The 12,282-nt window shown below is 45.0% G+C and overlaps 1 protein-coding gene across 3 annotated transcripts in view; it reads right to left on the bottom strand.

The window, feature by feature from the left end:
- WDTC1 (WD and tetratricopeptide repeats 1) overlaps nucleotides 1–12,282 on the bottom strand; it is a 39,092-nt gene that overhangs the window by 23,640 nt on the left and 3,170 nt on the right. For 2 of the 3 annotated variants that reach the window (XM_030538818.1, XM_030538816.1), the window contains exons 2-3: nucleotides 6,679–6,740; nucleotides 2,797–2,944 (exon numbers count right to left, since the gene is read on the bottom strand). In XM_030538818.1, the coding sequence (XP_030394678.1) occupies nucleotides 2,797–2,904 (108 nt within the window). In that variant the 5' untranslated portion in view covers nucleotides 2,905–2,944; nucleotides 6,679–6,740. The remainder of the gene's footprint in view (nucleotides 1–2,796; nucleotides 2,945–6,678; nucleotides 6,741–12,282) is intronic. The other variant, XM_030538817.1, reaches the window with a different exon arrangement.

The raw sequence follows: 12,282 nt of genomic DNA, 5'->3' as shown, positions 1-12,282 counted from the left end.
AGCACAGGCTGTTCCACAGAGAAAAGAACAGTTACCACAATGCAGTGCCAATACAAACGAAGGAGGAGGAGGAAAATGAAGGATGGTTGTTTCCCCGTGTTCCTTAATGAGATCATAGATAGGTTAGTAGTTGGCTCGGATGAAGGAAGACTAACTGCAGAGGCAGTATATTCCTAATAACACCATATATCACCCTAACTCTTTATTCATGAAATGCAGAGAGGCTCTATACTATTAAGCTTCTTATATAGACCTCGTGACCACAGTATCTGAGCCCCTTCTGGAAGTATGTTCAGCAACAAGATCCACACCCATCAAGTGTAGTTCTCTCCCCCCCCACCACAAGGATAAGTGTGTTTTTAGATAATTTGATAGAATACATGTATACTGCTTGTACGTGCAAAAGTAAGCTCAAGAGTGTGCACCTTGCACTTGGAGCAGAAAGTTGCAGGGTCTGATGGTTAATTCCTGTGGAAGTTCATTCCACACTTTTTGGATCGGCCCTGGAGAAAGCTCCATCCCTATGTCCGAATGGGGCCTACCATTGTTGAGCATAGTTCCATTGTGCTTGAAGAGCAGAACTGTGCAGACAGGTTGCCAACACCAATTTAAAAATACAGGAGTAACCCAGAGGTCCAGGGGCTGCTAAGGCATGATTGAGGGGTGGCTGGGCCAAAGCTGAGTGGCACTGTGACCCTGTGCACCAGATCAAGTTGCCAACCAGTAGCACTACCCTGGCTGAAATGTGGGATAAAAGGTGTCTGCCCCCTACTAAATCAGCACAAGACAGTATTTTATTTAAATAAGGGACATCCCTTATAATACAGGACGGTTGGCAATCCTACCTGAAGTCCTTGCCTGGAGCTTTAGACAATCTTTTAGGTATCCTGAGCACCTAACACTTTCGTCTAGAGAGTGTGGCAGAGCAGCAGATGTATACTTTAGTGCAATGGTTTTCAAATTACAGGTCCCCACCCAGTACTGGGTTGTGGAACGTAAGGCACTGGGGTCACAGGGGCTCTGGTCAGCAAGGCCCATCGGCAGTGCTGCCTGACAAAGGCAGGCTAGTCCCTACCTGTTCAGACACCGGGCTGCGCCCTGGAAGCGGCCAGCAGCAGGTCTGGCTCCTAGGTGGTTGGAGGGGAGGGGAGTGGGGAGACACCCAGAGGTCTGTGCGCTGCTCCTACCCCAAGCATCAGCTCTGCATTCCCATTAGCTGGGAACTGACCAACGGGAGCTGGGAAGCAATAACTGTGGGCAAGAGCCACGCGGAGGTGCTTGCATGCCTCTGCCTAGGAGCCAGACCTGCTGCTAGCTGCTTCCAGGGCGCAGCATGAGCCGCAATGCCAGGACAGGCAGGAAGCCTGCCTTAGCACCCCCACTGCGCCACTGACTGGGAGCCACCTGAAGTCACAGGCACCAACTTTTGTTGGCACCAGTAGGTGCTCGTGCCCCCCCCCACCCCTGACCCCGCCCCGATTCTCCCCCCCACCCCATTGGATCCCTCCTCAAATCTCTGCCCTTGCCCTGCCTCTTCCCCAAGTGCAGCCACATTCCTCCTCCTCCCCCCTCCCTCCCAGGCTTGCATGAAACAGCTGTTTAGTGGTGCAAGCATGAGAGGCGGGGTGGGGGGAAGCAGGACGTGGCAGCCCGCTCAGGGGAGGAGGCGGCAGAGGTGAGCTGGGGCGTGGGGGGGCAGGTCGAGGGGCTGCCGGTGGGTGCACTTTTTCCCCGTGGGTGCTCCAGCCCCGGAGCACCCATGGAGTCGGCTCTTATGCCTGAAGTAAGCCTGCACCCCAACCCCATGCCCCAATCCCTTGACCGAGCCCTGAGCCCCCCCCCCCAAACCCAGAGCCCCTTCTGCACCCCAAAACCCTCTTCCTTGGCCTCACCTTGCAGCCCTCATCCCCACAACCCAATTCTGGGCCCCTCCCACACCCGAAAGCCCTCATCCCCAGGTCCATTGGGTCATGAACCTCAACAATTTTCTTCAACTGGGTTGCCAGAAAAAAAAAAAAAGTGTGAAAATCACTGCTTTAGTGGCCTACAATATGGCACCAACAATCAGGTTCCACTGCATTCCTCACTGTGGGCACAGGGCCATAGTGCCAGAAATTAAGTCAGAGCATGGGATGTTCTGCTGTCCTGCTCAGTACCTGGAAAGGAGGCAGTGCTGGCACGATTATAATCTCGCAAGTTTCATCCCATTCGCTCGCAAACATTTACATATTTAAGACAAACAATTTAAATAACATCCTACAACTCCAAGACAACACGGTAACGAGTACCTTAGAAATACAGATACTAGCACCACACAACAGTTTAGGAAAGAAAAAAAAGTAAGTGTCCAGAGGAAACTGCTCAGGAAGAATATAAATTGTCACAGCTGAAACCTGGCCAGGACTCAGAGGTTAACACCTCTAATCTACTAAAGGGATTTTAATTGATCACAAGTCATCAGAACCTCTTGGGTATCACCCAAGATGGTAATTTCATCAGTACAGTATCCCCAACACTATGCTTGGGGACTAGTTCAATGTCCACCTACTCTGAAGGAAAGTGGCACCCTACCTAATCCACAGCACAACTTCCTGCAGCAAAGTTTCCCAGCCAAGTGTGAATCCTTCCCAGAGCTAACAAAATCACAGCAAGATTTTTGGGGGGTGGGGTTGGGATGGGGAAATGGCAGATATTTAGTTCTGTGAGGACTATGCCCACAGAAACTGCTCCAGCATGAACATTACGCTCTCCTTACCCATCCAACCACCACAAATAAGAGTCTTGAATGACACATACCTTGATCTGCCTGTGGATGAGGTCTCGAGTAATGTTTACTTTTGCCATCTTCTCACAATGAGGCAGACAAAAGAAAGCTATAGGAGGAGCTGCAGTGCAGTCAAGCATTCCAACAAAGCAGAGCTCCACAGTAAAGACATTTAATTACCTACAAACAAAGAAAAAAAAACTGAACAGGTCATGTTAAGTGTTGTCTCCAACTAATGGCAGCGCTGAGCTCCCTTCACAAAAAGAACTGGTGAGCCTTGAGCAAGGCTCCTCCACCTAGCTCAGGAGTGAGAAGCAGCGACTCAGAAGGGAGATGGCTGACAGTAAGAGGACAGAACAATTGTTTCTAGGGAAGCTCTCTGTCAGCAGCAGAGACCTTGAAGGTACTGAGGCTGTCAATGATGCAAGTCTTGGGTCTCTCCTACCCCCAACCCAATCAGTGTAATAAGAGTACTTAGACTTTTGGGGCTAGTCTACACTAGAAGTGCTATACCGGTGCAGCTGCACCAATTCACTGCATCTGGTGAAGACGCTCCATGCCGCCGGGAGTGAGCTCTCCCATCGGCATAATAAAAACATCTCTGCGAGAGGCAGTAGCTATGTTGGCAGGAAAAGCTCTCACCGGCACTTAGGTCAGAGTAAATTACATCACTCCAGAGGTGGCTTATTCACACCCCTGAGCGACAGACATTACACAGACATAAGTGATAGCATGTACAAGCTCTTTCATATGTATGCTTTCTAAGCTTTTGCTTCTAGCCAGGAGACTCCATTTTAAAAGAAAAACAAATTGCAACTAAATGCAACCGATCATCACTACATTTGATTACGAACTATAGTAAATTCCTAGAAGAGCCTAAGTGTTCCTTCGATAAGATAAAGGCTAATTAGTGATCAGACATCACTGCCATCTTAACAGTCAGATCATCAGCTAGTGACTTTTTGAACGCAAGAAGGGATCTGTTTTGAACAAACTAAACAAGATAAAAGCAGTTAATTTTCAGGGCGTAAATTAACATAACTTGCCTAAAGGCTTTGAAATGTGAGTCTCATCATAGGAATGTGAAATACATTCTTGTGTCTCAATCCTGTTCCCAACAAGAGGTTCAGCTGATGGTGTATAAATAAAACATCAGCTCCCAGTGAGGTTAACCTCATTCAGTTACTAAGGATGCTGTACCTGTCACTGTTTCAATATTTCTAAACCCAGTTTTGAAAGTTCAGGTTTCAAGATATATTCTGTGTTATAGGATACCAGAACTAAAGGCGACAGTCTCTTTAATGCGAGTTCATGAGTATTAATCTAGCTTGCTCTCACTATACAACTCCAAATAAGGGTAACATTAAGGATCTTATTTAAACCTGTAAGAATCAGGAAATACTAAGCAGAGATTGAAATTCAGGAATAACAGGGAAGTTAGAACTCCTAAACGTGAACTTTTTAGCAGTGCATAGCAGTCGATCAAATAAATAGGTCTTGCTGAGTGGGGTTGTGGAGAGATGAAACAACAAGGTGGGATAGCCCGTCATCCCAGAAGTCTGGGAACAATTCCTAGAATAGATCAGGAGAGACACTGAATGTTATGGTTTTATTCTTACCTCTTTGCACACATCTTTAAACAAAATTTAGTAAGTTCTGCACATCAGAAGTTCAGGGCTTGAATAGCAGAAGGTACTGCAGATCAGGATGAGAAGAGGGGAGTTTGGACAGCACATCTGTACTGTATCATAGAATCATAGACTATTAGGGTTAGAAGGGACCTCAGGAGGTCATCTAGTCTAACCCCCTGCTCCAAGCAGGACCATCCCCAGATTTTTACCCCAGTTCCCTTAATGGCCCCCTCAGGGATTGAACTCACAACCCTGGGTTTAGTAGGCCAATGCTCAAACCCCTGAGCTATCCCTCCCCCCCAGGTATCTAGGTATGGCCAGCGCTACTGGGCCTTCGCTGAGTCTAGGCCAATGCAGTCAGTCAATTTGCCACTACATATGCACACTTGATCCAGATTTTGTTTACACATGAAGTGATACCAGAAAGCTGGTGTGTATGCCCATTAAGAGACCTTACATTTTTAAGTGATCTTAACATTACCCATATTAATCCCACCTCCCAGACTCAGTGTTAAAAGGCAGCATTGTGAATGCATACCAGTCATCAATATTTCTAACCGTGAGGTAAGATGATTAAACTATCAGATTTTATAACTAACCTCTGCTTATCCAGGCCAGTTTACCAACAATGTTAATAAATTCCATGAGGGAACAACACATCTTCTGTGGTTAGCCCAGCAGCAAACCCAGTGGCAACAAATACGATTATCTGGAATGGAGTTGTGACACTGTGCAGAACAGGGATGGGGAGTTAGCTCCTACTTCCCCTTCTATGTCCAACACTGGGCAAGGGAGATCAGCCTGACTCAGCAACTCAGAGGCAGACACAGAACTGCAGGGCCCCCAGAAGCACAGGGCATCAAACTGTTACTTGTGCCCCAGGCCAGTCCTGGGTAAAACACATCAATGTGCAAAATAAGCTACTTTGTCAGAGAAACCAGTAAAGACTTTTTCCAGTCAGGCACTTTCCTGCTAGGCTTTGAGTGAAGATAAGAGAATTTCTCCTGACTTCTCGGGGAAGGGAAGTTTCAAGTTTTGATAGACTGACTTTTCAGCAGTAAGCTTTACCTGTGATCTTTCCCACAGTACCTCCACAGGCAATCTTTCCAAGCAACAGGCCTCTACCTGCACTTCTTCCAGAGTGAATCTCCATGGTTTACTCAACTTTACATTGCCTTGCCAGGCTACAAAACCCCTATTCCCAGTGTACGGTTAGTACTCCATACCCCTTTGCAGTCCCTCACAAGTGCACCCCCAATGACAACCTTCACTAATTACCCCCCCCCCCAGCCTTTGGTGAGAACCCCACGGTTCTACAACTCTGCCTGGGGAATCAGATCCCATTTTCAACAGTGGTTACATGACAGGCCCAACTGGATTTGGCATCTACAAAACACTGACCTCCATGAACCTGTGACCAGTGGTAGATAGAGTGGTTTTGAATTACTTTTTTGTAAATAGACATATGGTCCATTCACCCCAAGGTACATCACACACAGATGAAAGGGTTAGTATCCCAAGAGGTCTGCACACCTGGGCCTTGCCTAAATCTTAACACTTCTTCAAAAACATAGGCAAGCCTGGCTGCCTCAGAAACACCACAGGGCCTCTGTCTCAGACTGACTGCCCCTGTTGCATTCTCTGCCTCTCAGTTTCTCCCCATGTAAGGCTGCAGTCAATTGGAATGCCAAGCAGGTAAGCTGAGGTACATAAAAATATTAATAAAAACGCAGATCCCGCTCCTTCTCCACATAGGCCAACACAAACTGGCATTTAGCCAAGAGTAGGGGACTTCCCAAATTCTGCAACTTGTTATGGCCCAAGAAATGCATTTACAGTCTTTTAGAAAGTTCCATTTATGAGTAAATCCCCCCACCAGTTTTGAACATCCTGAACCACCAGTTCGCTGAAGGAGCACAGTGACAAGCCAGTCATTCGCTATTCTTGAGAAAGTGGCCGGCTTTCAGGATCGAGTAATGAGATATGGAGCTTCTCAACTCGTCTGACCATTAAGACTCTGCTCAGTTTTGCTGTAACCAAAAGGGTGTTATGCTCAGCTGGCCAGCTGTTTGGAAGCTCATTTGGAATGAGTTTGGGAGGTCACAGTTTTACTCAGTGGACAAGCATCCACATAACTGCCAATGAAGCCTTTTGTTAGGCTTCTCAAAGCAGTCAACAGGGCTCAGTCACCCTTTTGCCTGTACTTGTAGTCATTCCAGGGCACGATTTAGGAATATTAGTGGCACAGGGCACATAAAAGCCATACCGCTTCCCATGCTGTACCTGTTCTGCAGTGATATGAAGAATTTTTGCTTCAGGTCTGCCAATCCTGTGTATCATCAGTACTAAATGTCAAAAAAAAGGGAAAAGGGCAAGTTACTTTTACAACAAAATACGTGTCTTTGCTAAGGACTGTCCCAACTTAAAGTCATTATCACCATTGCACTGAACAATTTGCAGTTCTATTAAATACCCCCCCGCCCATGCCCCTTATCCCAGAAAGGACATTTGGCTGATACAAGAGCAAGAGGGGAATGGCTTGGGACAAAATGGTCAAGCCGGAAAGTATGAGAGTAAGCAGTTTACTTTTGTTCATTAAGAATTTGGTCTTGAGTCTGAATTTTATAAGATTTTAAACACTGGTCTGGAAGAATTTTGTAAGTCTGTGTGTCTTGGAAGTGGTGATGGTTTGGAGACAAAGTTTGAAAAATTGCTTTATCTACTCCTTCTGAAGACCTGTTAAGCAGTGAACCAAGCCTGCAAGATCCTAAATCCTTCAAGGTAACTTATTTTAAAACTTAACATCTATCCAGTTGGACTGCAAGCCCTGAATTATCACCTATTGGTTTGAGAAGGGGACTGGGAACCAGGAACTCCCAACTTCAGACCATGTCTGATTTAGGATTAGTATTCCTGGGAAAGTCTAAGAAAGTTAGGACTAGAGAGACCTTGAGAGGTCATCTAGTCCAGCCCCCTGTATTGTACTGAGGCAGGACCAAGGACACCTATATCATCTCTCAAAGGTGTTTGTCTAACCTGTTCTTAAAAACCATGGGGATTCCATAACCTCCCTTGGAAGCCTACTCCAGAGATTAACTACCATTATAGTTTGAAAGTTTTTCCTAATATCTTACCTAAATTTCCCTTGCTACAGATTAAGCCAAATACTTCCTGTCCTACCTTCAGTGGACATGGAGAACAATTGACCACAATCCTCTATGTTAAGGACTTTACAAATTTGAAGATTTATCAGGCTCCTCCCTCCCCCACCTTTTCTCAAGACTAAACATGCCTAGTTTTTTTAAACCTTTCTTCACAGGTGAGGTTCTCTAAACCTTTTATCATTTTTGCTGCTCTCTTCTGGACTCCCACCAATTTGTCCACATCTTTCTTAAAGGGTGGCAGCGCTCAGAACTGGCCGAAATATTCCAGTTGAGCCCCCAACCAGTGCCAATAGAGCAGGACAATTACCCATCATATCTTACATACAACATTCCTTTTAATACACTCCAGAATATTAGCCTTTTCCGCAACTGCATCACTGTTGAGTCATTTGATTTGTGATCCACTATAGCCCCCAGATCCTTTACAGCACTACTACTGCCTTGCCAGCTATTGTAATTGGGTATTTGATTTTTTTCTTTCTTAAGCATAGTACTTTGCACTTGTCTTTATTACATTTCATCTTGTTGATTTCAGACCAGTTCTTCAATTTGTCAAGGGAGGAGAGGATAAGAACTCAAAACTACAAGTAAAAGCAACCCCCCAACTCCCAGTTTGACATCATCTGCAAATCACACTCACTTTTGTCATATGTTTGATGCGTACCTAACCCACAAGAGTGTTGCATGGGCTAGTTGGTGTTTAAAGTGCTTTGCAGATAATGAGCATGATATAAGTGCTCATTATTAATAAACCGGAGTGCCACTCTGTTAGCCATGCTATCTTACTCTTAAGATTTAAAGATATAGTCCCTGATTAATTTAGAAACAGATCCCAAAATAAAGTTTAGATTAAGGCTTTTAAACCTTATGGATCTCCTGGGAAGTATATCTAAGGGCTTCCAGTTATTCTTAGCCAAATGGTTACTGGATGTCCCACAAAAGGGCATGCACACTCGTTAACCCCAACAGAATGTATCAGTCAATGTAAGTTTCTCTAGCAGCAGGTCTCTTGGCCCATATGGCTCATTTTTAGATATTTTCTAGTTATTCAAAAAAGCATGTTTTGTGCCACCCCGGCTGAAATCTGTTTAAAAGCAAGCTGGTTTAACTTTGTTTATTTTATATATAGTTCTGAACCATATAGCTAGGAGTATTTTGTCATGGAGTTTCTTGAATATCCCCAGCATCATAATGCCCCACCACAGTCTGTAGCAACAGCACCTCAAGCTATGACCCAGATCAGGCTACAAAACTCAGATGGGACAGACACTTTGCAGGAAAACCCCAAGGTGCTCCAGGAAGTACAGTGGGACCCAATACCTTATGGAAGAAACTCAGGCCATGCCTTGGAAGCCAGCTAATATTTAGAACTATAAGCGGCATCAGATCTACTTTTACAAGGCTTGGTTTAATACAACCACATTTTTCTTCATCCCACCTGTGACTCCAACTAGTTTCTACCATTTTCTTTCCTTTACTAGGAATTCCTTTTCATTCCCATCTCTTCATTTACTTTGTTTCTTTCCCTGCACTCCATATAGCATCCTCTACCAAGAGAGAAAGCACTAATTGAATTATTGTGTTACCTTAAGGTTCAGTATTAGCATCTCAGTCAGAGACAAGTCCAATATCCTCCATTTTCCTGATCTCTCCCCTCTAACCTCTAAAATAAGACTTCTTTTCTGCCATGAGGTAGGGGGACTGGGTATGTCAAGGAATTAGTAGTGAGACAGAGCCTTCTCACCTTCAGGATCTGGGCTGGATTCAAACCAGTGACAATAGAGAATTAGTCACCTTTGGCTTTTCTATGATTTGTGCAAAACAAGTGGGTGTGTTTCAGATCTGTTCCTAGTAGAGTATCCATGTCACTAAATCATCATCAGAATTTCCCCTCCCTGTTGGTAGTCTCAGAGAGGCAAAGGGGCAAATGCATTTAGAAGACCCTCAAGCAGACACTGGCATAATAATAATAGGGGATATACCTATCTCCTAGAACTGGAAGGGACCTTGAAAGATCAAGGAGTCCAGCCCCCTGCCTTCATTAGCAGGACCAAGTACTGATTTTTGCCCCAGATCCCTAAGTGGCCCCCTCAAGGATTTGAACTCACAATCCCTGGGTTTAGCAGGCCAATGCTCAAACCACTTGAGCTATCCCTCCTTGCCTTGGGAAGAGAGGATTGCTCCCTACCATTGTGCCACATTCTAGGGTAAACTTACACTATTACTACCAATGCAATATCTGTGCTGTGGGTAACTTCACTCTGTGTACATGCAACATTGAACTCTTATACTACTAAAAAACTAAAGCAATATAAACAGGCCAGGGTATTGGGCCACATCAGAACATATTTCCCATACAAACCTCATGCAGTTGTCCTTATAATCAACTCGGTTAATCCAGAACAGATTTTTCCCTTAATTACCTGCTGCCCACCGTTCCATAAAGTCTGAAGATACTGCAGATGGGATTTCATTCGTACACTCTTCCCCACCCCAACTTCCCCATCCTCTGTAGCACTTTTTCATAATTCATAACTGAACAATCCTGTGCAAGTGATGCTGGAGAACAGACAAGGTCTAGAAAAGAAGCTGACCCTTTGCAATGTTTGATCTCTTCAAGTCTGCAGCCAAAAGTTAATGATCAGCAGAATACTACAGGCTTTGGCCTCACCAGCCTGCCAGTTAATGTTTGTGGAGTTACAATACTTTAGGAACACAGACAGCAGCAGTTTCCTGGAAAGACACTCCCAAAGCACTCCACAAAAGAGTTACAAGATTTACCAGACTAGTTCACCCAGTGGTCCTGCTAATTGTTCAAGAACAGTATGTGCCTTCTTGGTAAACTCCAACTGTTCCCAGCAGGAAGTCACTACAGTTAAAATGCAGATAGCTGTAGTTCTTGATCGGTTTTGAATCTCAGAATCCTACTAGATTTTTGTATGAACAGCAGATTTAGTTTAACCCACTAACTAGCTTTCCTCTCCAAAAATCACCCCTCCCACACACCTCTCTTATACATGTGTACCTTACTGCATGTATACAAAAGTTTCCTGCGAGCTTGACAGTTTTTGTACTTCAAAGTTAAAATCTGGTATCAGTTACTCTTCAAAAAAGTTCTGCCAGTGCCAAGTCAATAGGAGTCCACTAGGAAACCACAGAGTTTGTCATTAAATGAGTGATCTAATCCCAAACCTTTTGGACATAATTCAGGGTTTTCAGACTAAATCCAAGGCCAAAAATAAAAGGGGGGGGGCATTTTTTGATTTTTACCTCCCCATGGTCCTTTCAGAAATACAATTTATCTCAGGGAAAAACTTTCACGACCTTCCCCCTCACCACACAAACTATTTTCACCCATCCAACACAAACTGGTACTCACCAATGCACTAGCTTCACCCACCTCTTTCCCCCATGCCTACCACAATATCACAGCTCCTTGATAAGATTCCCTTTTTATGAGATTTAGAAAGGTAGGGGAAATAAGCTAGTGGGGAGCAGAAACACAGCAAGAGGTGCTGTCAGCAGCAGTCAACTCCTAGGGACAAGGGGAAAGAGAGAACAGGGACAGAGCTGCTATCTAACACTTCAACAATCTGGGCCATCAGCAAAAAATGCTGGTTAGAATGGGATTGAGGCAAGTGGGAAAGCAGCTAGGGATTTGGCAGCACCAGCTCACAACATGGAAGGGTTCTTAGCTTTCTGCCACAGGGGGGTTTGGATGTGCCCAGAATGAAGTTAACCCATACAACAGATACAGCATGGGCAGCAATACTGCAAACTTAATCTAAATTGCACTTTTCCACGGCCATTCATCCCTAAACTGGCATAATCACCCCCTTAGGATGAGAGGGGAAAATAAGACGCACAACAACCCGTAGGTGCAAGTGACTCATTGGCCTGGCAGAGGAAGGGGTCCAACAACAGCAGCAGCAGCAGCAAAGGCCTGGCAACCCCCAGGCACAGTTTATCAATTCCAAGGCCAAGAGGAACCATTGCGCCCATCTGGTCCGAACTCCTGCATAACACAGGCCACATAACTCCCTCAAAGTAATTCTGTTTGAGCTAGAACACATCTTTTAAGAAAGCATCCAGTCATGGTTTAAAAGTTGCCAGTGACTGAGAATCCACTACCAGTGGTAAATTGCTCCAGTGGTCAACTACTCTCACTGTTAAAAATGTATGCCTCATTTCGTATCTGAATGTGTCTAGCTTCACTTTCCAGCCTTTGGCTCTTGATATATCTTTGGTCGATAGACTGGAGAGCCCATTATCAATATTTGTCCCCCATGCAGGTACTTACAGACTTAACCACCTCTTAGTTTAAAGTGAAAGTTAACTAGATGGAGCTCCTTGAGCCTGCCACTACAAGGCATGTTTCAATCCCTTAATTGCATTGGGGGCTCTTCTCTGAATCCTCTCTAACTGATCAACATCCTTCTTGAATTGGGGACCTCAGAACTTAGACACAGGATTCCAGTGCAATCCCATCAATGCCAAACACAGAAGTAAAATATCCTCTCTACTAGAAAACTGCTCAGGCTTAATTTTTAGGCCCAACCCAAGCCAGAGAGGGTTGAGTAGTTTTTTTGACCCTACCTTGATCCTTTCTACCAACGGTGAGCCAATGCCATAGCTGCCATCACCCCCTCTTGCCCATGGGGTCAGCATGGAAGCTATACGTGCAGGTGGCCCTATTCCCCATCCACCACTGCCTGCTGTGTGT

This window comes from Gopherus evgoodei, chromosome 20 (genome assembly GCF_007399415.2).
Source record: "Gopherus evgoodei ecotype Sinaloan lineage chromosome 20, rGopEvg1_v1.p, whole genome shotgun sequence".
NCBI classification, from domain to species: Eukaryota; Metazoa; Chordata; order Testudines; family Testudinidae; genus Gopherus; species Gopherus evgoodei.
This window is presented reverse-complemented; position numbering and strand designations above follow the sequence as displayed.